General features: G+C 38.5%; 1 protein-coding gene across 4 annotated transcripts in view; it reads right to left on the bottom strand.

Moving 5' to 3' along the window:
• Positions 1-8,023: 8,023 nt before the first annotated feature.
• Positions 8,024-24,861, bottom strand: part of LOC134225253 (cullin-2) — a 53,248-nt gene continuing 36,410 nt past the window's right edge. For all 4 annotated transcript variants that reach the window (XM_062705164.1, XM_062705165.1, XM_062705168.1 and 1 more), the window contains exons 8-12: positions 9,258-9,436; positions 8,616-8,992; positions 8,460-8,561; positions 8,276-8,389; positions 8,024-8,220 (exon numbers count right to left, since the gene is read on the bottom strand). In XM_062705164.1, coding sequence (XP_062561148.1) covers positions 8,089-8,220; positions 8,276-8,389; positions 8,460-8,561; positions 8,616-8,992; positions 9,258-9,436 — 904 coding nt within the window. In that variant the 3' untranslated portion in view covers positions 8,024-8,088. The remainder of the gene's footprint in view (positions 8,221-8,275; positions 8,390-8,459; positions 8,562-8,615; positions 8,993-9,257; positions 9,437-24,861) is intronic.

The following is a 24,861-nucleotide window of genomic DNA, read 5'->3' as shown; positions in this document are numbered from 1 at the left end:
AACGAGCAATTCAGTGTAACTCCCAACCCCAGTACCCATATCAACCAAATTTTGTACACATATTCACTAAGAGTAGTCGATCATATGGAAGTGTAATTTGGGAAAGAGGAGGGGGCTGGGGAGGGTATTGTTCAGAAAACAAGCAATTCAGTGTATCTTTTGAACCCCTGGACCGATTTCATCCAAATTTGGTACACACATTCTCTATCCTAAGGAGAAAATAACAAAGGGTGGTATGATCATTGGGAAAAAGGGAGGGTAAGGGGAAGGTTGTATTTAGAAAAAGAGCAATTCAGTGTAACACCTAACTCCCAGGACCGATTTCAACCAAAATTGGTGTACACATTTTTCTATCCCAAGGAGAAGATAACAAAGGAGGTGGGAGGGTCATTGGGGAAAAAGGGAAGTTATGGGGGAAGGGTTGTCTTTAAAAAATGAGCAATTCAGTGTAACTCCCAGGATAAATTACAACCAGATTTGGTACACTTATTCTCTATTTTGGAAGATGTTTATTGAAAAGGTAGAAGGGCCAAACAAATATATAAAAATAGATTGATACAAAGGAACAATTCTATGAGCGGTAGATCTACCTCTGTGGGTTTTGTGCTACAGCATTGGACATTTTAATTGAATAATTTACTTTTCAGTCCCTAGCAAAGCCGAATACATATAGCTATTAGCTATCTATATATCTCGGATACTTATTCAACGTATGTGACGTATGTGATTTTGTAAACAAAAATTTAAACGTTGATTTCTGCAATCTGATAGCACTCCCACGCAAACCATCGCCACATACAGGTAGGGGAGGTTTCGGCTACATGTTCGTTGTGTTGGTTTGCGTAGGAGTGCCATCATATTTGACAAATCGACGTATGCATCTTTGTTTACAAAATCACATACGTCCTTTTGAATAAGTATAAAACTCAATGTTTGTATGTTTGTGTGTATGCTCCAGCCTAACTTCTGAACCCATTATTGTATTGTTTAGTTATCGATCAATTTAACCATTTATCGAAATTATGGTTGCCCAGTGACAAGCAATGATTAATGTGTTTCCTTCTGGATGGTGAATGTGATCCCTTCTTTAAAAATAGACGTTTGCCCGGAATAAGGCATCGGTGGATGTTTTTCCTTCTTTAGAAATAAACGTTTGCCCGGAATATGGCGATTATGGGTTTGCTCCCTTCTTCAAAACCAGTCAATGTTTTCAAATGAAATCTGCCTTCTTCTGATCAAATGATGAAGTATCGATAAGAAAACGCAATTATCCTGTTGACCAATTGGTTTATTCATTTTCCGATTGTGAAAAAAAAACTGCGAATCAAACTGGCAATTCCGAGCAAGGCCGGGTACATAAAGCTAGTGCCAAATAACTTTTGATTCAGCATTTTCACAAAGTTTACTCCTTTCTATTCAATCTTTCAAACTCAATTCACCGGGCAGCTATTCTTTCTCGAATTTTCTTAATAACTCCTAAACGCAAAGGTCGATCGTTATCAAAATCAATAGTGATCAACTAGCATAATGTGAATGCAACTTAATTTTACTTGAGCTGAGTCCAAAAACAATAAAATAACAATTACACTGACCCCACATATATGGGTCACTTTGTAACAATAATTATTCACTTCAACTTGCACGTGGATTAAATGGAAATGACTCATATTAGTGTGTGACCCATGATTGTGAGGTCAGTGTAAATGTTTAAGAGAGTGAATTCTATGCTTATAAGCTTTTAGAATCCCAGTGGAGTTTTCTCCTTTTTGCGAGAAAATCGGTTTAAGATTACTATTAGGCTTATTCTACGAGTGGAGTGACGTGAGATTGCCCGAATGACGTGAGAAGAGTCGTATAGCCCCATTTGAATAACATGGTCACCTCACGTGAGAATCGCTAAAATCGACTCACCTCACGTCACTCCACTCGTAGAATAATCCCATATATAAAAAGTTGTTCAATGTTTTCCTTAGCTTTTGTGGACACACATACACACACATGGACAGAGAGACATGTGCTCAGCTCGTCGAGATGAGTCGATTGGTATATAACGTTATGGGTTTTCGAGACTTATATAAAAACTACGTTTTCGGATTGCACAAACACTGCAGTGTTTTATTTCGTCAATTTTACGATCGAAATACAAAAACAAACTCTTAAAGTGTTGATTTTGGATATAGGGTTTGTCCACAGAAGTTTCAAGATATTTAGAAGCGCATCTTTTGATAAAAATAGTTTGATGATAAATCCCCACTGAAAATAATATATTGTCGGCGTAGCACCAACTTAGAATTCGGAAGTCGGGACTTCCGAACCGAACTTTCTTCCGAAGTTTTATCTGTCAAACTAATTGATGCGTTGTTTAGCGCATCTTCAGGCGAATCCAGCGCACTACTTCCGAAGTTGGGAAAGTTGCCTGTATCTGGAGAAAAATCCAACTTCGGTATAAAAAGCGTTCTAACTTTATTCCGGATAGACAATAAACGTTCATACTACTGGTTTCACACATGAATCTGCACTTATTGAAAAGAATGTGGAAATAACGTGTATTTCCAGTCGCATATGTCAAAACATGTAACGCGTGATATTATTGGAAACCAACATAAATTGAAATGAGAAACACGGTAATTTTCTATGGATTTCTCTTGTTGTTAAAATAAAAGAAAGCGTTTCAGGATTTGTTTCCTAATTTTAAAAAAAGCATAGATAAACATTAATAAAACACATGCATGCAATAAATGTGTATTGTAAATAACAATTTATTGATCAGCTCATTAAACAGTAATTTTTTTTATTTTTATATATACCGACAGTTTTAAATATAGTAGCTTCCATGATGTAATGTAATGCAGCGAAATAGCGGGAGCGACAGGAGTTTGTTTGAGCAAGCTGACCATACATACTTTTTCCGTGGCCGTCTCGCTGCATTACGATCAAAGTTTGCCAGATAATTCAGCGTTGACTCGATGGCGATGGTCACAAGGGATTCGAATACATCTGATATATGCTCGAGTAGATGCTGACCTGTGAAATAGATTATTCAAGATATATTCTAAAATCACGAACGGAAGTTTAAACTTACCTTATACTATTATAATCGAATAGAGCGTCCTTTGCTTTGCTTTTTTCTTTGTTATAATTCAACATTAATTATATTCGAAACCAGGTTATTTCAGGCAGGCGCCATGCTGCTAATTTCTCAAATCGATCGTCAACTAGATCGATGTTCTTAACACGTTGAATTATGTAGTGATAACTAGTGGTGTGGATTTAAATTTATTTCTTAATACAATAACGTGTATCACTAGTGAAAATGCACAGTGTTATAACACGTTAGACTCACGTTTGAAAGAACATCATTCAAGCGTGTAGATTATTTTCAGTGGCAGTGTTTTATTTCGTCAATTTTACGATCGAAATACAAAAACTCTAAAAGTGTTGATTTTGGATATAGGGTTTGTCCACAGAAGTTTCAAGATATTTAGAAGCGCATCTTTTGATAAAAACAGTTTGATGATTAATCCCCCTAAAAGTGAGTTGAAAAAATATTTTTCCACTTGAATGAGATACACACGTGATATCTTCCGCAAAGTTGTAGCAAATGTTATTACGAGCAACTTTGCTGAACATGCCGAGTCTCTATCTCTTATATATAACAAACTTAAGACATTTACAATGTTATGGAAACTCATATGTGGATATGTACGTTATGTGGAAGATATTGATTTGAAAAATGTATTGGAGGTAACCACTTTCCCTTCGATGGGACTCGAACCCATGACCCTACAGTACGCTAGACTGGTGCTTTAACCAACTAAGCTACGAAGGACCTCCGTCGGCCTTCGCAACCTAGCGGCTACTGAACGAGCTCGAGATTCCCAAATTGGACGCATAGTCAAATCACTCGCAATCCATTTATCAAGCCAATACTTCCACATGTGTATTGTACACGTCCACATTAGAGGAGCGTGAGTATTTAGAATGTCTGGCGGCTATACACATTCTTCATCAGCAACGGTACTGATCAAGTGAGGTTGTGTAAGCTATTTGCCAGTCGGTCGTCAAGCTCAGACCCGACCGCATTGCGTAGGCAAGAGCACGCAACTCAAGTTCAGTTCAATCAAAGGTAATTGCCTATTTCCGGGGATTAAACCACCCGACTTGGACGTTAATTTACAATGTTATGGAAACTCATATGTGGATATGTACGTTATGTGGAAGATATTGATTTGAAAAATGTATTGGAGGTAACCACTTTCCCTTCGATGGGACTCGAACCCATGACCCTACAGTACGCTAGACTGGTGCTTTAACCAACTAAGCTACGAAGGACCTCCGTCGGCCTTCGCAACCTAGCGGCTACTGAACGAGCTCGAGATTCCCAAATTGGACGCATAGTCAAATCACTCGCAATCCATTTATCAAGCCAATACTTCCACATGTGTATTGTACACGTCCACATTAGAGGAGCGTGAGTATTTAGAATGTCTGGCGGCTATACACATTCTTCATCAGCAACGGTACTGATCAAGTGAGGTTGTGTAAGCTATTTGCCAGTCGGTCGTCAAGCTCAGACCCGACCGCATTGCGTAGGCAAGAGCACGCAACTCAAGTTCAGTTCAATCAAAGGTAATTGCCTATTTCCGGGGATTAAACCACCCGACTTGGACGTTAATTTACAATGTTATGGAAACTCATATGTGGATATGTACGTTATGTGGAAGATATTGATTTGAAAAATGTATTGGAGGTAACCACTTTCCCTTCGATGGGACTCGAACCCATGACCCTACGTGGACGTGTACAATACACATGTGGAAGTATTGGCTTGATAAATGGATTGCGAGTGATTTGACTATGCGTCCAATTTGGGAATCTCGAGCTCGTTCAGTAGCCGCTAGGTTGCGAAGGCCGACGGAGGTCCTTCGTAGCTTAGTTGGTTAAAGCACCAGTCTAGCGTACTGTAGGGTCATGGGTTCGAGTCCCATCGAAGGGAAAGTGGTTACCTCCAATACATTTTTCAAATCAATATCTTCCACATAACGTACATATCCACATATGAGTTTCCATAACATTGTAAATTAACGTCCAAGTCGGGTGGTTTAATCCCGGAAATAGGCAATTACCTTTGATTGAACTGAACTTGAGTTGCGTGCTCTTGCCTACGCAATGCGGTCGGGTCTGAGCTTGACGACCGACTGGCAAATAGCTTACACAACCTCACTTGATCAGTACCGTTGCTGATGAAGAATGTGTATAGCCGCCAGACATTCTAAATACTCACGCTCCTCTAATGTGGACGTGTACAATACACATGTGGAAGTATTGGCTTGATAAATGGATTGCGAGTGATTTGACTATGCGTCCAATTTGGGAATCTCGAGCTCGTTCAGTAGCCGCTAGGTTGCGAAGGCCGACGGAGGTCCTTCGTAGCTTAGTTGGTTAAAGCACCAGTCTAGCGTACTGTAGGGTCATGGGTTCGAGTCCCATCGAAGGGAAAGTGGTTACCTCCAATACATTTTTCAAATCAATATCTTCCACATAACGTACATATCCACATATGAGTTTCCATAACATTGTAAATTAACGTCCAAGTCGGGTGGTTTAATCCCCGGAAATAGGCAATTACCTTTGATTAAACTTAAGACGTTTTATGTAAAAACCCCTTTAAAATCTTATTTTTCATTCTAACTCTTTGCAGTGATTTTTTCCATTTTCTGTCTCTTCTACAAAGTTGTTACAACATACAACAAAAGTTATCTTTAAATTATACATATTTTAGACATATTTCCACTTGTAATTACTTCCTTAATTGCAAAAAGTCTCAAATTTCTTCACGATATGCTAAAGCCGCCCACTTCATCTTTCTACTGACATTGAAAACTTTTGTCGACAAGAGTCTTCTCGAATGCTGTGTTAAACACTTGTATAATCATGAAAAATCATAATATTTGAAGAACTTTGGTTTTAAAAGAGACAGAAAGTTACAATGTTCAGCAAAAACATGTATTTTTGCTGGTTTAACAACTTTGTAGAAGAGACGGAAAATGTGAAAAAATCTAATATTTTTTCGCATTTTTCGTCTCTTCTACAAAGTTGTTAAACCAGCTAAATTATATGTTTTTGCTGAACATTGTAACTTTCTATCTCTTATAAAACCAAAGCTATTCAAATATTATGATTTTTTATAGGTTTACAATTTTTTTAACACAACATTCAAGAAGACTCTTTGTCGACAAAAGCTTTCAATGTCAGTAGAAAAAATAAATATGCGATATTCGGTATATTGTGCAGAAATTTACGACTTTTTGCAATTAAGGGAGTAAATACAAGTGGAAATACATCTAAAAATATGTATAATTTAAAGATAATTTTTGTTTTATGTGAGATGAAATGTTACAATTGATGGCACATTGCAAACATATGCACCTTTCATTAATTTACGGTCACTGTCGGCCCACTGCCGCATGGAAGTTACACTCACAATCACAAAGCACACAAACGAAACCGTCGACGCTATCAGCCCACTGTCGGTAGCTCAACGGTGCTGCATACATGCTGGCCCACTGCCAACAGGCGTAGCTGCACGGCATTGATCGGATGACGATGCTTGATGATGACGACGATGAGTGCCGGCTCACTGCCAACACCTTTATAAACGCCACGCTTGTGACGACGATCTTGCGATGGACGCTTCCACCACACTCACACACCGAAAACGAGATCCGGATTTTGTGTGTTGGTTGACTCACTGCCAACCACACAACCAGATGACTATCGGTGTCGCTGCTGGGCTGGATTGGTTCCAGCAACGATGATTCAGAGACGCCTCGCTTGGTGCTGACTGCTAGATGGCTTCCAATTCACCCCGGTGAGCTTTGCTGGTCTCGCATTTAGCTCTGAAAAGAACTATTATAATTAACTCTTTCAAAAGTAAACCAGCCACACGGTGATGAAGTGAAAGGCCATCACACATCCTCGAATGCCGAGCACCAAGCCTCGATGATCCGCTGTAGGTTCCTGACAGTGCCAACGAGAGTCGAAATTTCCAATACCTTGAGATCGGAAGAAAACGCTGCCTTTCCAGATAAACTTCTTTATTCTTCGGTGTCTGGTAAAAAACTGATCACAAACATGAATGTTGACATCGTTTATATAATAACAAAAAAAAACTTAAAGCTACATCTAGGATACAATCTGTAATCTGATTGGTTGTTGGAAGCTTATCGCTGATTGGTCGTTTTCCCCTCTTCTGCCTGGCAAGACGGATGGCGCCAATTTTTGTTTCTCATCTGGCGTCGAATCTCTTCACACAAATGCACGCGGTCCGCGTATTTGATTGCATTCATGCCAGAAAATGAGTGCTGGGCCAAACAGTGATGTCCAAACGTTATTCGCTATTGCGAACAACAATGTTCAACAAAAACGTGTAATTTTGCTTGTTTACAACTTTGTAGAGCAGACGGAAAATGGGAAAAATCATTAGCTCATTCTGGTGGAAACATAATTTTCTCAACTCACTTCTAGGGGGATTAATCATCAAACTGTTTTTTATTGAAAGATGCGCTCCTAAATATCTTGAAACTTCTGTGAACAAACCCTATATCCAAAATCAACACTTTTCATGCTCTTGTATTTCGATCGTGAAAATGACGAAATAAAACACTGTGGAGTGAAATGATACCCTTGCGGTACATCTTTGTTGTACGAGAAAGGCAAAAAGGAAAGGATTAATAGTCTGCTCATATAACGAGCTTTAAAACATGATAAAGAGTATCTTGATGGCAAAGTTCAGTCATCTTATTTTCATTGAATATGAAAAATTATAATCTAAACAAGCTTTAATAGCCTTAATAGGATTACGCCATTTATTATACGGTAAAGAGTAATTTGATGCCTATACTCATACATTAAATTGTCATTCTCCACTTTAACACGTAATTAAGCTCGTAATCTGAAAAGGCTCCGTTCACCATATGTGGCTCAAAATGTCGGTTAAAGTTATTGAAAACAAGATTTGAAATAAATTTGCATTTGAAACTGTTTATTGATGAATTGCAAAAATAACTTTTAAAGCAGAAGACAGGTTTATGCGACATAGCTATATTCATCTCCTGAGTTAGGTGTCCGTTCCATGTATTGCTTGTCAATCAACGATTCAATACATTTTTTAATCATACCAATGCTAGGAGCAAAAGACACTTTTGACTGAGACAAAATCTAAAAAAAAAAAATATTAATAGATTGAGTCAACAGTTGATATTGGTATACTTACCTCCTGAATTAGAGCATTATGTCTTAAAACTTTTCTGGATTTCATTATACGTACAATGCTTGCTTGCAGATACATCTTTCTATCTTCGTCGACAGAATTAATAGTACTTTCAATCTGAAGGGAAAAAAGATCAAAATGTGCATTAAAATTTAGAGAATTGTATTGTACAAGATAACAAAATTACTTCCTGAGGAGTTTCCTTCTGTAAAGCAGCAGTGATTTTGAATTTTGTTCGTTTATTAATGTAACTCTTGTTCAGAGATAGTTTTGAGTTTTCGTCGACACTCTGAAAAAAGAAATTTATTAGATGACCTAAAGAAATAATAAGCAGCAGAAATACCTCCGTATCGGATAGCAATAGTTTCGATTCAACAAGGCTCAGAATATGCTTTTGAAGCATATCCTTGTTCAGTTGCAGCGAATCCTGAATTTCCTTGTAGTGCAAACTATCCACAGTTTCAAACAGCAAAAGAATGGCCATCTGATAAGTTTGCATAGTAACCATGTAGTTCCGATCTGCAAAGGAGATTTTCAATTCTCCGTGGCATAAGTGGTTCAACCAAGTCAGTTTTCGCCCACTGAAATTCACATGGTAAAAACTTTCGAACAATCTGATAGGCTTCTCGAACTCTTGAGGTACCGCGAAGCCTGTTGTTTGTTGCGTGGGGCCTAACGGCCAAGCACCAGCTTGCAGGATTTTAATAGACAGATTTATTCCTGTAGTTTCGAAGAAAAAAAAACGAGAATATTGATTGTGATAGTACGTTGAAAAACTCAAATGCTCAAAACCGTTGAAAAATTCAAATGCTCAAAATCTCAATCAAGTTCAAATAGTGGATGAAACTAAATCATATGTTGGTGACACATCGTGATAATGTTTGTTGCTTAAAAATTACTGGTTTTCATTACAAGCAAGTTCTTTACCGTATGTGAACTCTTCAATTGAGATTAGTAAGCCAAAGATTATAAAACAGTGCAATACCTAGTTCTTTATTTTGTTGCTTTAAGTAATGGCCAAATTTCATGTTCAGGTCTGCTGATACAGAAATATCCGTAAACATTCGGTGTAATTTATTCGTAAATTCGTAACCACATGCCTGTTTAAGTTTATTGATCATCATTTCTTCGGCATCCATACTTTGCGACTGGTCGTGAATAAGTCTAAAATATAAGAGAAAAGATTATTAAAATTATAAAAATCTTTGATAATATAGTAATGGAAAAGTATTGCCGTGACATGCCCTATTACCGTGGGGTTAAGAACTTATCCACAATAAATTCGCTACATAAAATTAAATTTGCAACAATCACCCTTGAAAACTATGTCACTTTAATCAATATTAAATACATTTGAAGGGAAAAATATGTTTCATAAAAAAATTAAGAATATAGTGTTCGACATTTGACTTGTGAATATACCTAATACCGCGTATATTCAGAAGATGATTTCAAATACCGCGCAGAAAATTGCCTAAATACCGTGCCCTATCAAACAAGCTCAAATGATGAACTTAAGAGCTTCTTCTTCTTCTTCATTGGCATTACATCCCCCACTGGAACATTGCCGCCTCGCAGCTTAGTGTTCATTACGCACTTCCACAGTTATTAACTGCGAGGTTTCTAAGCCAAGTTACCATTTCTGTATTCGTATATCATGAGGCTAACACGATAAGACTTTTATGCCCAGGGAAGTCGAGACAATTTCCAATCCGAAAATTGTCTAGACCGGCACCGGGGATAGAACCCAGCCACTCTCAGCAAGGTCTTGCTTTGTAGCTGTGCATCTCACCGCACGGCTAAGGCGGGCCCAAAAGCCCCAGAACTTAAGAGCAAATTTACAATAAAATATGATTACAAATTTCAATTGAATTATTAGGTTTAGGACAATAGAAGGTTTGTATTCAGATGAAGAATACTCTACTTTTCTATAAGAAACAGGAACAGGAATTTTCAAAAATATTTACGTATATGGTAAATATCGCAGAAATGATATCGTACACATAAAAAGCTGAACAACATAATAAAGATTTAGGGGGTCCCGTAGCGTAGTTGGCTACACGTTCGCCTCATTAGCGAATGGTCATGGGTTCGATTCCCAGCCCCTCCACCAAACCCTTGTCAGTTGCCAGAAGCGCAGTCCGTACGGTGGCGTTTTGGGGAACGCGCCTCACCGAAACGGGCTGCCTGATGACGACTGACAAAACTGTTCTTCTCGGAGGCATTCCTCCAACGTTCTTCGATTAATGGCAACCGAACAAAGCAACGATCACTCGATTCATCACATGGACAAATGAACACAATGGACTCACGATGGTATGGACTGGCAATGCCAACAATAACGAATTATGGACATCTAAAAATAGATTCTGTGTGGACTCTGTACAGCAGAGTACCACAGTAGATCACGGCACAGTAGCGGTTAAGAACACAGAGTGCCTACCATAAATATACGAATAAAAAAAAACATAATAAAGACGTTTTGTGTGTTCATTGGATGTTTATTATCTTCAAGTCTTTCAACTGAAGTTTCTCTTTGACGAAGTACTGGAATAATACTTATGTAATACATATGGATGATGCTTCCCTAGTTATCCTAGCATCCAATGTTGTAGGTATCTAACATGAATGTTTCAATACCTATATGGATTTTGTCTAGTGGTCTATGTAACGTTTTATTTTCCTGAGTATCAACTTCACGGTATAGCCTAGTCACGGTATTAGGCACTGAGTATACTGGCAAAGAAAATGGCCTAATACCGCGACAATTGTTTTGATAAATAAAACAAGACAAAATTCAAGTTAATACAATCCCATTGAATTCCACCACTTAATTGTATCTTGACAGATACGTATTTTGACCTCAACAGTAAGGCCGTCTTCAGTGTCTCGTACTTGACTCGACTCAAGTCGGCGTTATGCCAAACGGCGTTATGCCAAACGGGGTACCGCCGCTTGGGAGTGCTATCAGATTCGTCAAATCGACGTTCAAATCTTTGTTCACGAAAGCAAATAAGTCGTTTTGAAAATTTTGTCTTGAAAAGTGCATAAACAACTACTTTAAATGCCATTTTGATACCCAGCAATACAATTATAGCTTTAAAAATGAGCCCAATGAAATAATAGAAGCAAACATCATTGAAAAATTAGGTTACTAGACTTGGAAATATAACCCTAATTTTAAATGTTTTGCTGAGCGGGTGGATAGTTTCGACTGGTCAAGGCATACATCATCACATTTATTTTTTAAAGCCTAATATACATAAAAAACCCACAATAATTATTTGTTAACATTTTCTGATATATATTTGTGCATTTCACCAAATAATGTGATGTGTATGCCAGACAGTCACTCTATATTCATCAATTTGGAAACAAAAAATCACGGTATTAGGCAATGCGCGGAATTAGGGCAGGTCACGGTAGTGTAAATCGATGAGCATATCCCAGAAACAAGAAAAAGGCATGCCAAAATACTTGTGAACTTTTATTCAGCGACTCATGGTCGCTTCACCCACTTGAACGCTGTATCCAATAATAAGTGTTCCTCTTTTGTAGAGTCCTATAAGAAGGGTAACGTCATGTGTCACGATTGACAGGTCTTCTGCTCGTTTGGAACGCGTATTTGTATGGAAATGACAGACGATTATGTTCCAATTCTGACACTTGACTACACTGTTATTATAGTCACTGTACTCTTTTACTTCACTGTAATAAATTTTTTAAATCCTTTTTTTTTTGTTGAGAAAAAACGCCTCGCCAACAGCTGAGCTTTCGGTAGTCAGCTCGGTAATTGGTTCTGCAAAAATAGTGCAGACTTCTAATCAGCTTATTGATAATGAAAATAAAACACTAGAATGTTATCATAGTAATACTAAACAAATTATGATTCTATACTATTCCTATTGATGAAAAACTTGATTTTTGTTGTCGCCGTCGTGGAAACAATAAAACAAGAAATATAAGCAATAAAATTTATTGGTGTTTCACATAATTTATTGATGATAGTTGATTATCTGTACGCAATAATAGAGTCACTAAATCACTAAAGAACAGCCTAAGCCAGAAAAAAGGCAGAATTATGCTCTCATGCCAATCGGCATTATGCAGACAAAGATCTACCTGCATCAAAACGCATTGGCCAAATAAAAACTTTTACTTTGGATACTCATCCTAAACCTTGTAGGTTAATAGATAAAAGTTACAAAAAAATAATTGGGACAAACGTTCCAATTCTTTTAAGTTGGGGTTTTCATTCTAGATTTTCATTCTTTTGATTATGGACTATTCTTTCGAGTTTTGCTTATTGATGTGTAAGTTTGTGTTTCACCTGATAATAAATAATTCTAGATTTTTTCCTTTTTTCAAACATAGAATGTTTTTGCGAGTTGTACATTTTTATCATTATTGGCATTTTCAGAATTATGCTCTCATGCCAATCGGCATTATGCAGACAAAGATCTACCTGCATCAAAACGCATTGGCCAAATAAAAACTTTTACTTTGGATACTCATCCTAAACCTTGTAGGTTAATAGATAAAAGTTACAAAAAAATAATTGGGACAAACGTTCCAATTCTTTTAAGTTGGGGTTTTCATTCTAGATTTTCATTCTTTTGATTATGGACTATTCTTTCGAGTTTTGCTTATTGATGTGTAAGTTTGTGTTTCACCTGATAATAAATAATTCTAGATTTTTTCCTTTTTTCAAACATAGAATGTTTTTGCGAGTTGTACATTTTTATCATTATTGGCATTTTCAGTGTTACTATTGCATAGCACGAACCCTTGCAAAAATCCTAGATGGAATTGCAGAGATAAACATATCCACGGTCATTGTAGATTCCGCTAAAACCTATAATTAAGCGGGCTCGATTTTCTCAACACACCAGGCCACGTCCTTACAAGTGTTTATTTTTTAATAGTCCTATCTCTGCTTAAGAATGCGTTTGGAACCGAACCGAACCGAACCGAACCGAACGGAACTTTCACAGACGTAGGAGGTAATAAAATGGCGGACATAAATAATGAATATGTATGTGTAATAGATATAAATATATATTGGAAAAAATGAAAATATGGTTTGATGTCACCCGAACTGCAACACGGATTAAAACTAGCGGTATGCGTTCCATGCAGCGAACAGTTTTCGTACTTGAGTCAGCCGCTGATTACTCGTCCACGCGTACGGTTAACTTGATAAGCAAAATCATCTTTGATAAAATCATGATTAAGGTTTTGTTTCAATTGAAATGAGATTCTTGAATTCTGAAAAGATGAGGTAAGAAGACGGAAGACAGTATCAAACAAATAACAGAGTGCATTCAAAGTTAATTGCCTATATGCCGGGTATTAAGCCACCCGGAGTGGAAATTAATTACTATGTCTGAAACTTGATTATGCATATGTACAACATGTGATAGATTTAGTTCGGAAAAGGTATTGGAGGGTAACCGCCCCTTCGGTGGAGTTTGATCCCACGACCCCAGTTCGCATGACAGGTGCTTTTCCTACTAAGCTACGAAGGACCTCCGTCGTCCACCGCAGCTTAGCGGGTACTCTACAGGAGTAGGTCCGAGTTCCCGGTGGCATTGGTAGGCAGCGGGTAAGCGGGTGGCACCGCCCCTGCTGGTCGAAATGTCGCCGGAGGTAGCAGTTCACGATGACGATTAAGTCAGAGAGTGGGTAGAACTGTTCTCTACTTAAATTGTCGTTCGGCAGCAGCATTAGCTCCGATGAGGAGCTTTGGTTGGTCTGGTCGCGACAACATTATTTGCATATCAAAGAATATTGTGGCCAAATTTAATAAAATTCAGTCGACAAAAACCCCCCTTCATTCCCAGTCATACGCTCGAGCCAGCCGGATCGTTTTGCTCTGCATAGTGATTTTTCCAAGTGCTTTTTTCCGCTGTTATACGGTTTTGCATCGGTTTTTTTCACGCGCGTATACCTTCCGACCGGGAATCACCGTGTCCTGGCCGAGTCCTCGACACGGCTGTATTCAGAACCTGCTCCAAATCCAGGACAAGATTTGGCATCGTGGTTGGTTTTCGGCATCAATACAAACCATCAACAACAACCTTTGCTGTTGGCCACGCTTTGTTCGACGGTCCCATTGGGTCAGCAGAGAGCAAAGGCGAACCTCATTGACGCTACAACGGTGAAGCCGAGTAGAAGCCGTACCTACAGTGCAGTTGATAGCCGCCTGCCGTAGCAAAGGAATAGGTAAAACTAGAGGCCTTGATAAGAGAAACGCGGGCATTCTTTGCCGATCGCTTGAAGTAGCCGGATGTGAATGTCCGTGTTTCCATCGCAGGCAGTTATTTTGTCTAAACAGTGGAGTTCTTTCTCACAAAAAGTGAGTTTTTTATATCCTCCCGCGTCATTCCCACTGTGGATTAAGTGGCTGTCTAAGGCGATTCGTGATCGTCGAAGAAGGTGCACGTGTAGCTAAAGGGCTACCCGGATAAAAGTGTACCATTGGCTCAACAGTGTAAACAATTGAATTACCATACGCTCTACGGTATACAATAGGATATATTGTTTCTTGATGGTTGTCCATATTGTATCAACACCGTGGATATAATACGTCAACATAGTTCTCTAATGTAACAATACTTCCAATTGTTTTTAGAACATTTAGTGCATAAATAATTATCATTGATAACTTTTGAAAATTTTGTTCAAATTGCATATAAGCAATATAGCAATATTTGTCCCATTGCCGCAAATATGCATTATTTTTCATAAAATTTCATTGTTGAACGGTAAAGCCGTCATAATTAAGAAATCCAATATCGTATTGTTTTACTATAGAAATACAATTCAATCTAATGTTATTTGAACGGTTTTCTTCGGATATTTCAACAATATATTTACGACACACTCTATTGTTTGACAAAAAAAAGTGTATGAAAAAATCTCAGATTTTGTATAGTTACGATACTTAACAACCCGTACGTTCTAATGCGAAAACTTCATTTACAATTTAATGAATGGTTCATAACAATACATTCTAACGTATTTCTATTATTTCATCTACAATAAAATCTATTGCAAATTTATTGTGTTTTATAGTGATGTTACAATAAATTGTATTGTTTTTCTATAATATTTTTTATTCGGGTACGCGTGCATTTACAAGTGATATTATTCGGTCTCCATCAAGTTAACAGAGAGGCCGAACAGCACCAGCGCAGCATCTACCTACTCGAACGGGAACGGATCCCGAATAAAAAATATTATAGAAAAACAGCAGCGCTGCCAGAAGTCAAATTTAAAGTTTTGCGCCATGACAAATGATTTGAAATAATTTCCTGCTTGATATGCTCACTCGTTCTCCGCGCGCAGAGAACCAGCGTGAGCGTTGCCAGCATTCCCCGTTTCCTCATATCATCCTCTTTCGCATGTGAAGCAAGCACGTTTAGATGCAAGTTCTGCTATGCGCGCAGCAGGAGTCAAACCCGTTCGACGCGCTGCGAGAACAATCAACGACCCGATGCACCTTCGGTTAGACTCGATCGTAGTGTCGGGCTGTGCTTTGCCGAAAGGCGCACCGCGCACGCTTTCGTTCATACTTCGATGATTGGAAACAGTTTTTTTTTTTTTTTTTTTTTTTAGCTAATTTTATTTGCTAATTATCTAATACATGCATTCATCTCTTAGACTAGGTGTTCCGTGTTTTCTTAACACTATCATCCTTATTTGCTATGTTACGCTTTTAGTTATTATTAATACATTTCAATTGCCTCTGGCAGTTAGAATTTTTTCCTCTGGTTGAATTGAACCATGTAGGAATTACAATGTTTTCAACTTAAACTAAACTTAACCTATTTTATACTAAGGGTACAAGGAGTTAATCGTTGCAATAGAAGATTGCAACGATTTTATCTAAAATTGGAAATTATTTTGTTGGACATTTGTTGTAATGTCTCAATATTAGAAATTCTATGAAGTTCATTGGTACTATACCACGGAGGCAACTTCAGAATCATTTTCAAAATTTTATTTTGGATCCTCTGGAGTGCCTTCTTTCTGGTATTGCAGCAACTAGCCCATATTGGCACAGCATACAACATGGCAGGTCTAAAAATTTGTTTGTAAATCAAAAGTTTGTTCTTAAGACAAAGTTTTGATTTTCTGTTTATAAGTGGATATAGGCACTTAATATATTTGTTACATTTGGCTTGAAGGCCTTCAATGTGATTTTTAAAAGTTAATTTTTGATCTAGCAGAAGTCCTAAATATTTAGCTTCGCTAGACCAATTAATTGGAACCCCATTCATAGTGACAATATGTCTGCTAGAAGGTTTCAAATAAGAAGCTCTCGGCTTATGTGGGAAAATTATAAGCTGAGTTTTGGAAGCATTCTGGGGAAATTTTCCATTTTTGCAAGTAAGTGGAGAAAATATCCAAACTTTTGCAATCTACTACAAATGACACGAAGGCTTCGCCCTTTGGCTGAAAGGCCCGTGTCATCTGCAAACAAAGATTTTTGACACCCTGGTGGTAAATCAGGTAAGTCAGAAGTAAAAATGTTATACAATATGGGCCCCAGTATGCTGCCTTGGAGAACACCAGCCCTTATAGGTAATCTATCAGATTTAGTATTCTGATAGTTTACCTGCAGCGAGCGATCTGATAAATAATTTTGGATCAGTTTAATGATGTACAGAGGAAAATTAAAATTCATCAATTTTACAATCAAACCTTCATGCCAAACACTGTCAAATGCTTTCTCTATATCAAGAAGAGCAACTCCAGTCGAATATCCTTCAGATTTGTTGAGCCGAATTAAGTTCGTAACTCTTAATAACTGATGAGTGGTTGAATGCCCATGGCGAAAACCAAATTGCTCATCAGCAAAAATAGAATTGTCATTAATATGAACCATCATTCTATTTAAAATAATCTTTTCAAACAGTTTGCTTATTGAAGAAAGCAAACTGATTGGGCGATAACTAGAAGCCTCAGCTGGATTTTTGTCCGGCTTCAAAATAGGAACAACTTTGGCGTTTTTCCATTTATCTGGGAAGTATGCCAATTGGAAACATTTGTTAAATATATTAACCAAAACGGATAAAGAGCTCTCAGGAAGTTTTTTGATAAGTATGTAGAAAATACCATCATCACCCGGGGCTTTCATATTTTTAAATTTTCTAGTAATAGATCTCACTTCATCCAAATTGGTTCCCAACGAAGGGTCAAAAACATTCTCTTGATTGAGAATGTCTTCGAAGCTCCGTGTAACCTGATCCTCAATTGGACTAGTGAGACCTAGACTAAAATTATGGGCACTCTCGAACTGCTGAGCAAGTTTTTGAGCCTTTTCGCCATTTGTTAATAAAATTTTATTTCCCTCTTTAAGCGCTGGAATTGGCTTTTGAGGTTTTTAAGAATTTTGTTAATTTCCAAAAGGGTTTCGAACTGGGATCCAACTTCGAGACATTATTCTCAAAGTTGGTATTTCTCAGAATAGCGAAACGTTTTTTAATTTCATTTTGCAAATCTCGCCAAATAACTTTCAACGCGGGATCGCGAGTTCTTTGGTATTGCCTTCTTCTCACATTTTTAAGACGGATCAGTAGCTGAAGATCGTCGTCAATAATAATGGAGTTGAATTTAACTTCACATTTCGGAATTGCAATGCCTCTGGCTTCGACAATTAAATTTGTCAAAGATACGAGAGCATTATCAATATCACTTTTGGTATCGAGAGGAATATCAACATTAAAATTCCTATCGATATACGTTTTATATAAATCCCAATCAGCTCTATGATAATTAAAAGTAGAGCTGATTGGATTATAAATGGCTTCTTGTGAGATTTCAAATGTCACAGGAAGGTGATCAAGTCAAAGTCAGCATGAGTTACCAATTGGCCACACAGCTGACTTGAATCCGTTAAAACTAAATCAATTGTAGAAGGATTTCGACTGGAAGAAAAACAAGTTGGTCCATTGGGATATTGAATAGTATAATATCCCGCAGAACAATCTTCAAATAAAATTTTACCATTGGAATTGCTTTGAGCATTATTCCATGAACGGTGTTTGGCATTGAAGTCACCAATTACGAAGAATTTTGATTTGTTGCGAGTCAGAATTTGAAGATCAGCTTTCAACAAATTCTTTTGCTGCCCATTGCATTGAAAAGGCAAGTAGGCTGCAATGAAGGAAAATTGTCCAAAATTTGTTTCAACAGAAACTCCCAAGGTTTCAAAAACTTTGGTTTCAAACGAAGAAAATAATTTATGTTTGATACGTCTATTAATGACAATGGCGACCCCACCACAGGCGCTGTCAAGACGATCATTTCTGTAGATAAAATAGTTTGGATCTCTTTTAATGGAGAGTCCTGGTTTTAAATACGTTTCAGTTATAATGGCAATATGCACATTATGAACTGAAAGGAAGTTGAATAATTCATCTTCCTTACCCTTTAGAGAGCGGGCATTCCAATTTAGAACTTTCACACAATTATTTGGATCCATTGAAACGGAGTCCGATAACAATTTTTTGTGTGTACTTTATACCAACCTGAACAGCTTCAGGAATGGTATTTGCTTTGAACATTGCATCAATCATGTGATGCAATTGTTCAGTTAAAAAATCAAAATTGGAAGCAGTCATGCTACCTGAATCGGCAACATGACCATTATTTTCCGTTGGGACATGGGTATAAACCTCATTTTGAGAAGAGAAATTTTGTCTACCAGCAGCGATGTTTGCATACGTAGGTACATTCGAAAAATTGGAATTTACTGAAGTGCTTGCTACCCGTTGACGAGCGGCAAAATTTGTTTGTGAATTGTGGTGGGTATGAATTGCTCGACCGGTAACCGGTTTCGAAATTTGAGCGTTTGAAAAATTTCTACCCGTCGAATCTGGGATCCGATTGGAATTTCCCGTCATCAATTTTGCACGGAATTCAAAACTTTTTGCGCGAAGGGCATTCCCAGAAATTGGATTTATGATTGCCTCCACAGTTTGCGCACTTAAATTTATTGGAATCTTCTCTCACAGGACAGGCGTCCTTGGCGTGAGAGGTTCCACCACAAATCATGCATTTAGCATCCATGTGACAATGTTTGGTTCCATGACCCCACTTTTGGCACTTACGGCACTGGGTAGGGTTTGGAAGTTTCCCCAGGCCTGCGGAAATGTTCCCATGTAACACGGACATGAGACATAATACAGGCCTTTTCCAAACTTTTCATATTATTTAGTTCACTTTTGTTAAAATGAACTAAATAAAATTCTTGAGAAATGCCCTCTGGGAAGTACCAGAATGGGATTTCTTTTTCATCTTAATTACTTGGACTGGTGAAAATCCAAGTAATTGAGAAATTTCAATTTTAATCTCATCCAGTGATTTGTCATCACTGGGGAGACCTTTCAAGACGACTTTGAACAATCGCTCAGTTTTGTCGTCGTATGTGAAGAATTTATGGCGCTTCTCAGTTAAATAGTGAAGAAGACGTTTGCGATCGTCAAAGGATCCCGGCAAAACGCGGCAGTCACCCTTCCTAGCAATCTGAAATGAAACCTTGATCCCCTGAAGGTTACTCAAAATCTCATTCCGGAAGCCAGAAAACTCGGCAACAGATACCACAATTGGCGGAATCCTTTGCTTTTCGCATGAATCGAATCACCTGGGCTAGAGGTAGATTCGATTTGCTCAATGTCATCATTAATCAAATCGAACGGAGTGCGCAGTGCGAGTGGAGAAGAATTATTTCCGATATTAGAGTGAGAAGGAATAGCTGAATTCTCCAGCTTCCTTCTATTTTTCCGCGCTTGGGCAGGACGGTCTTGAAACCTTGTTTCTTTGAAGGAAGTGGAGAATTCAGAGACTCCCCTTCCTCTTGTTTTTGTTAATACTCATTGCTGAGCGTGGAGACGTGACCTTCTAAGAGGTTTTTCCCAGAACGGTGTCCCTGCAGGATTACCACCGCTTGTCGGAATTTTACTTCCGCAAACGGGTCCAACGTAAAACGAAGGCACGGGTCCTTGCAAAGATCGTAACGGGATCAGTGGGTACAAATAGCGCTAAGAAGCACCGTTGAAATTAAAATAGCTTCGGGTAGTATTAAAAACTTCCTTCCGCAAAGAGAGAAAGAACCGCACAGCACGAAAGCACGATGCGGTCATTGGAAACAGTTTGTTTTTCTTTTTTCTCCTGATGAATATGCAATGCATCAAGAACAATATTAAACTAATGTTTGCGTTTTCAAAAGAGACATTAAATAATGCTTTTTTACGAATACTCAAAATCGATCAATATAGAGAAAAAGTATAGTTTTCACTAAATTTGAAGAATTAAATAACTGCAAAACATTGCAGCTTCTTAATGTCACTCATTGGACGTCACAATCTGGGGTCGTATCAAACAATAATTGTATAATTTACAATGTTGTGAAAACTCATATGTGAATATGTACGTTCAGTACGCTAGACTATTCAGATATGATTTTTCACAACATTGTAAATTAATGTCCAAGTCGGGTGGTTTAATCCCCGGAAATAGGCAATTAACTTTGATTGAACTGAATAATTGTATAATTATATACTATTATTATTATACTAATAATGGTTAATAACATTTCTTTCATAGCAACAAAATATGTGAGAGTTTAAATATTAGCGGCGATGGGACCCGTGTACCCCGAATGGTGGAATGAGCCGATGTGAAAGATCTCTATTCTGAGCAATATCCAGTTATTGCCAACTGTTATCAAGTTAGATTTCAGACGATTTGCGAGAGTTTAGAATCTGAGCATCTAAATTTAAAACATTTTTGCAACAAAAGAGATTAATAAGCTATTTATTGTTTTGTAAATCCTATCTATTTAAATTGTTTTTTTTTCTAATATTGTACATATAGTTGTACAAGAAAAGGTTGTAATATTAGATTAAATGCACAACTTTTATTCGAAACCACTCAGCTTGATGAATATTTTTTTATTAGCATGGTAGAACAGGTGTAGCAAAAGTCCACGAGACGCCCCTGCACTTGTCATAAGACGAGTTTATACAATCCCATTGAATTCCACCACTTAATTGTATCTTGACAGATACGTATTTCGACCTCAACAGTAAGACTTAGTCGAGTCAAGTACGAGACACTGAAGACGGCCTTACTGTTGAGGTCGAAATACGTATCTGTCAAGATACAATTAAGTGGTGGAATTCAATGGGATTGTATAAACTCGTCTTATGACAAGTGAAGACATTCCACTAAAAAGCTCAAAATAATTTTCTTATCAAATTTTTTTTTTGTTATTTGTTTTTTCGACATATTTTTCGCTTTTCGACCTTTTTCGCTGTTACTCTTTTGCTTTTATATCCTTTTTGTTTTTTTCTTTTTTTGTTATTATTAATTTTAAATCATTTTCTTCTTTCACATTACATTTATTAGAAAATTCATTCTTATGAGTGGAAATTGCTCAACCTAGCATTTTCACTGCTTCTCAACTACTTTTCTTCCCTCCGTGAAATATTGTTCTTACTCATAACACGACCGGATGGAAGAAAATGACACAGGCGGGGGAGATACCCAATTTGTGATCTGCGACTCCGTGATTCTCCATCCTATGAGAATTTGATTGAACATCTTTTCACATCATCGGAGACCAATCTAGATCAACAAACAGCATCTCCGCTATCCTCAGTGGTGCAGCGAAACGGTATCCAACCTACGATTGTCCCAAAACTCTCAACTGGCACCCCTACAACTGTTTTCCCTGAACTCATGGATACCAGTTCCACTATGACACGAAATGAAAACACCCCTTCTATCTCTACTTCTGCTACCCCCCGCCTGAAAGCATACCAATGCGGATCGAAAGGTCCCTTTCTGGTTTTCTTCCGACCCAAAGGCAAACCGCTGAACAAATTGCAAATCGCAAAAGACCTGGCAAAGTCGTTTCGGGGCATAGAAGAGGTGAATGCACCGAGCCGTAATAAGTTGTGGATCACAGTTAGTGATCGGGAACAGGCAAATAAGATTGCTGCCTGCGAGCACTTTTTAAGGGAATACCACGTATACATTCCGAGTCGAGAAGTCGAAGTAGCCGGAGTGGTTACCGAGCCATATCTGTCCTGTGCTGACATCAAGTCTCTTGGCGCTGGTGGGTTCAAGAATAGGGCCGTCCCAGCTGTCCAAGTGATTGATGTAAGACAAATTAACCGCGTGTCATCTGATGGCACTAAAAAAGCCTCAGATTCGTATCGGGTAACCTTCTCCGGATCGGCTTTGCCGGACTATCTCGTGATCAGGAAACTTCGATTACCTGTGCGACTCTATGTACCGAATGTAATGCACTGCACCAAATGCCAGCAGATTGGACACACCGAAACTTACTGCTGCAACAAACCGCGCTGCAGTAAGTGCGGTGAACAACATCAAGAGGGTCCCTGCAGCACGGAACAGAAATGTACCTGCTGCGGTGAAGCTCCACATGATCTGTCCACCTGCCCTCGGTTCATAGAGCGGGGAAAACATCAGCTGCGATCCATTCAACAGCGATCTCGGCGATTTTATGCAGTAATGCTGAAAAAATCGCCGCGCCAGCTGTACCATCAACCCAACCTATTGTTAACGACAATCTCTACTCTTCCCTGCCCCTCGATGATCAAGGTTCTGACTCTGGGGACGGTGAGGATTACACTCTGATTGAAACAGGTACAAAGAGGAAGAGAATGAGAACAAAACCTCAAACACATAAAGCTACTCTAAAAGTCCCAGTCAATTAACAGGGAATCCGGGGAATGATTGAACTGAACCTGAGTTGCTTGCTCTTGCCTACGCAATGCGGTCGGGTCTGAGCTTGACGACCGACTGGCAAATGCTTACACAACCTCACTTGATCAGTACCGTTGCTGATGAAGAATGTGTATAGCCGCCAGACATTCTAAATACTCACGCTCCTCTAATGTGGACGTGTACAATACACATGTGGAAGTATTGGCTTGAGAAATGGATTGCGAGTGATTTGACTATGCGTCCAATTTGGGAATCTCGAGCTCGTTCAGTAGCCGCTAGGTTGCGAAGGCCGACGGAGGTCCTTCGTAGCTTAGTTGGTTAAAGCACCAGTCTAGCATACTGTAGGGTCATGGGTTCGAGTCCCATCGAAGGGAAAGTGGTTACCTCCAATACATTTTTCAAATCGATATCTTCCACATAACGTACATATTCACATATGAGTTTCCATAACATTGTAAATTAACGTCCAAGTCGGGTGGTTTAATCCCCGGGAATAGGCAATTAACTTTGATTGAACTGAGGGAATCCTAACTTCCCCTGGAAAACCAGTAAGTGGTGGAAAACCCCCGAAAATTTCATCATTGGGGTTCAAGTTTGTGGCTGGCGAATTTACATCACTTCCAGGAACATCTAAAACCCCAGCTGTTCCAATTTTCGCCCAGAAAGTTTACAGCAACAAAAAAGTCAGCGAGTATCTCAGCACAAGCAAGCTGAGGTCTCAGATAAAATGACTATCTCTGGGATTGTGGACTTCACCTTCAATACTCAAGAAATCTCTCCCGCAGTGAGAAACATCATCAATCACTGGTGAAACCTTTATTGAAGCAACTAATGTCAAAATGGCCTGTTCTTGATTCTATCTTATCCCATGATGGCTAATTTAACCAACGAGGTCGGGGATAAGATCGTAGTCCTGCAGTGGAACTGTAGGAGCATCACTAAAAATTTACCTGCGTTTGAATATTTAGTTCACACTTCGTGTTGTGATGCATTTGCTCTTAGTGAAACATGGCTTACTTCTGATAAAAACCTTACTTTCCCCGAATTCAATATTATTCGCCGAGATCGAGGCGATGGATATGGAGGGGTGCTCTTGGGGAGCAATAAGCTCCACTCCTTTTATAGAATTGATCTTCCCCCGATGATAGGCACTGAAGTAGTCGCATGCCATGTCACCATACGAGGTAAAAGCTTAAGCATAGCCTCTGTGTACATACCGCCGAATGCTTCTGTTCGACACAGAGACCTTACGGCTATTTGCTCAGCAATGCCTGAGCAACGGTTGATCCTAGGAGATTTTAACTCACACGGTACAGCCTGGGGGGAACTTACCTATGACAACCGTTCATCCATTGGCGTAAATAAGGGGAGGCTAGGGGGGGCTTAGCACTCCCTAGAAAAAAATTAGCCCCCCCTAGAATTTGATAAGTTAGTTAGCAGTGATATCAGTTTTCAACATATAGCATAATGAATTACCGAAAAAGTTTGAAGACTAAAGAGTTATCTCTCATAATCACTCTATCATACTTAATGAAATGAGTGGAAAAAATTAGCTTGTTTCTGAATTCTGATAAAGATTCCCATCAGTATCCGAGAGGGATTCTCATCAGAATCCGAGAAGAATTCTCACTTCAATCTCTAAAGAATTATTTTCGGATTCATCGAAGTATTCCAATCGTAATCCAGAAGAATTCCAACTGGATTCTTTCCAGTAGTGTTCAGCAATGCCCTTGGGAATCTGTGAAAAATACCCTTTAAAATCCATGGAGGATTTGCTTTAGAATCTCCGTTGATTTGCTCCGTAATATCTCCAGATTCGTTTT

Source organism: Armigeres subalbatus, chromosome 3 (assembly GCF_024139115.2).
Source record: "Armigeres subalbatus isolate Guangzhou_Male chromosome 3, GZ_Asu_2, whole genome shotgun sequence".
NCBI lineage: Eukaryota > Metazoa > Arthropoda > Insecta > Diptera > Culicidae > Armigeres > Armigeres subalbatus.
This window is presented reverse-complemented; position numbering and strand designations above follow the sequence as displayed.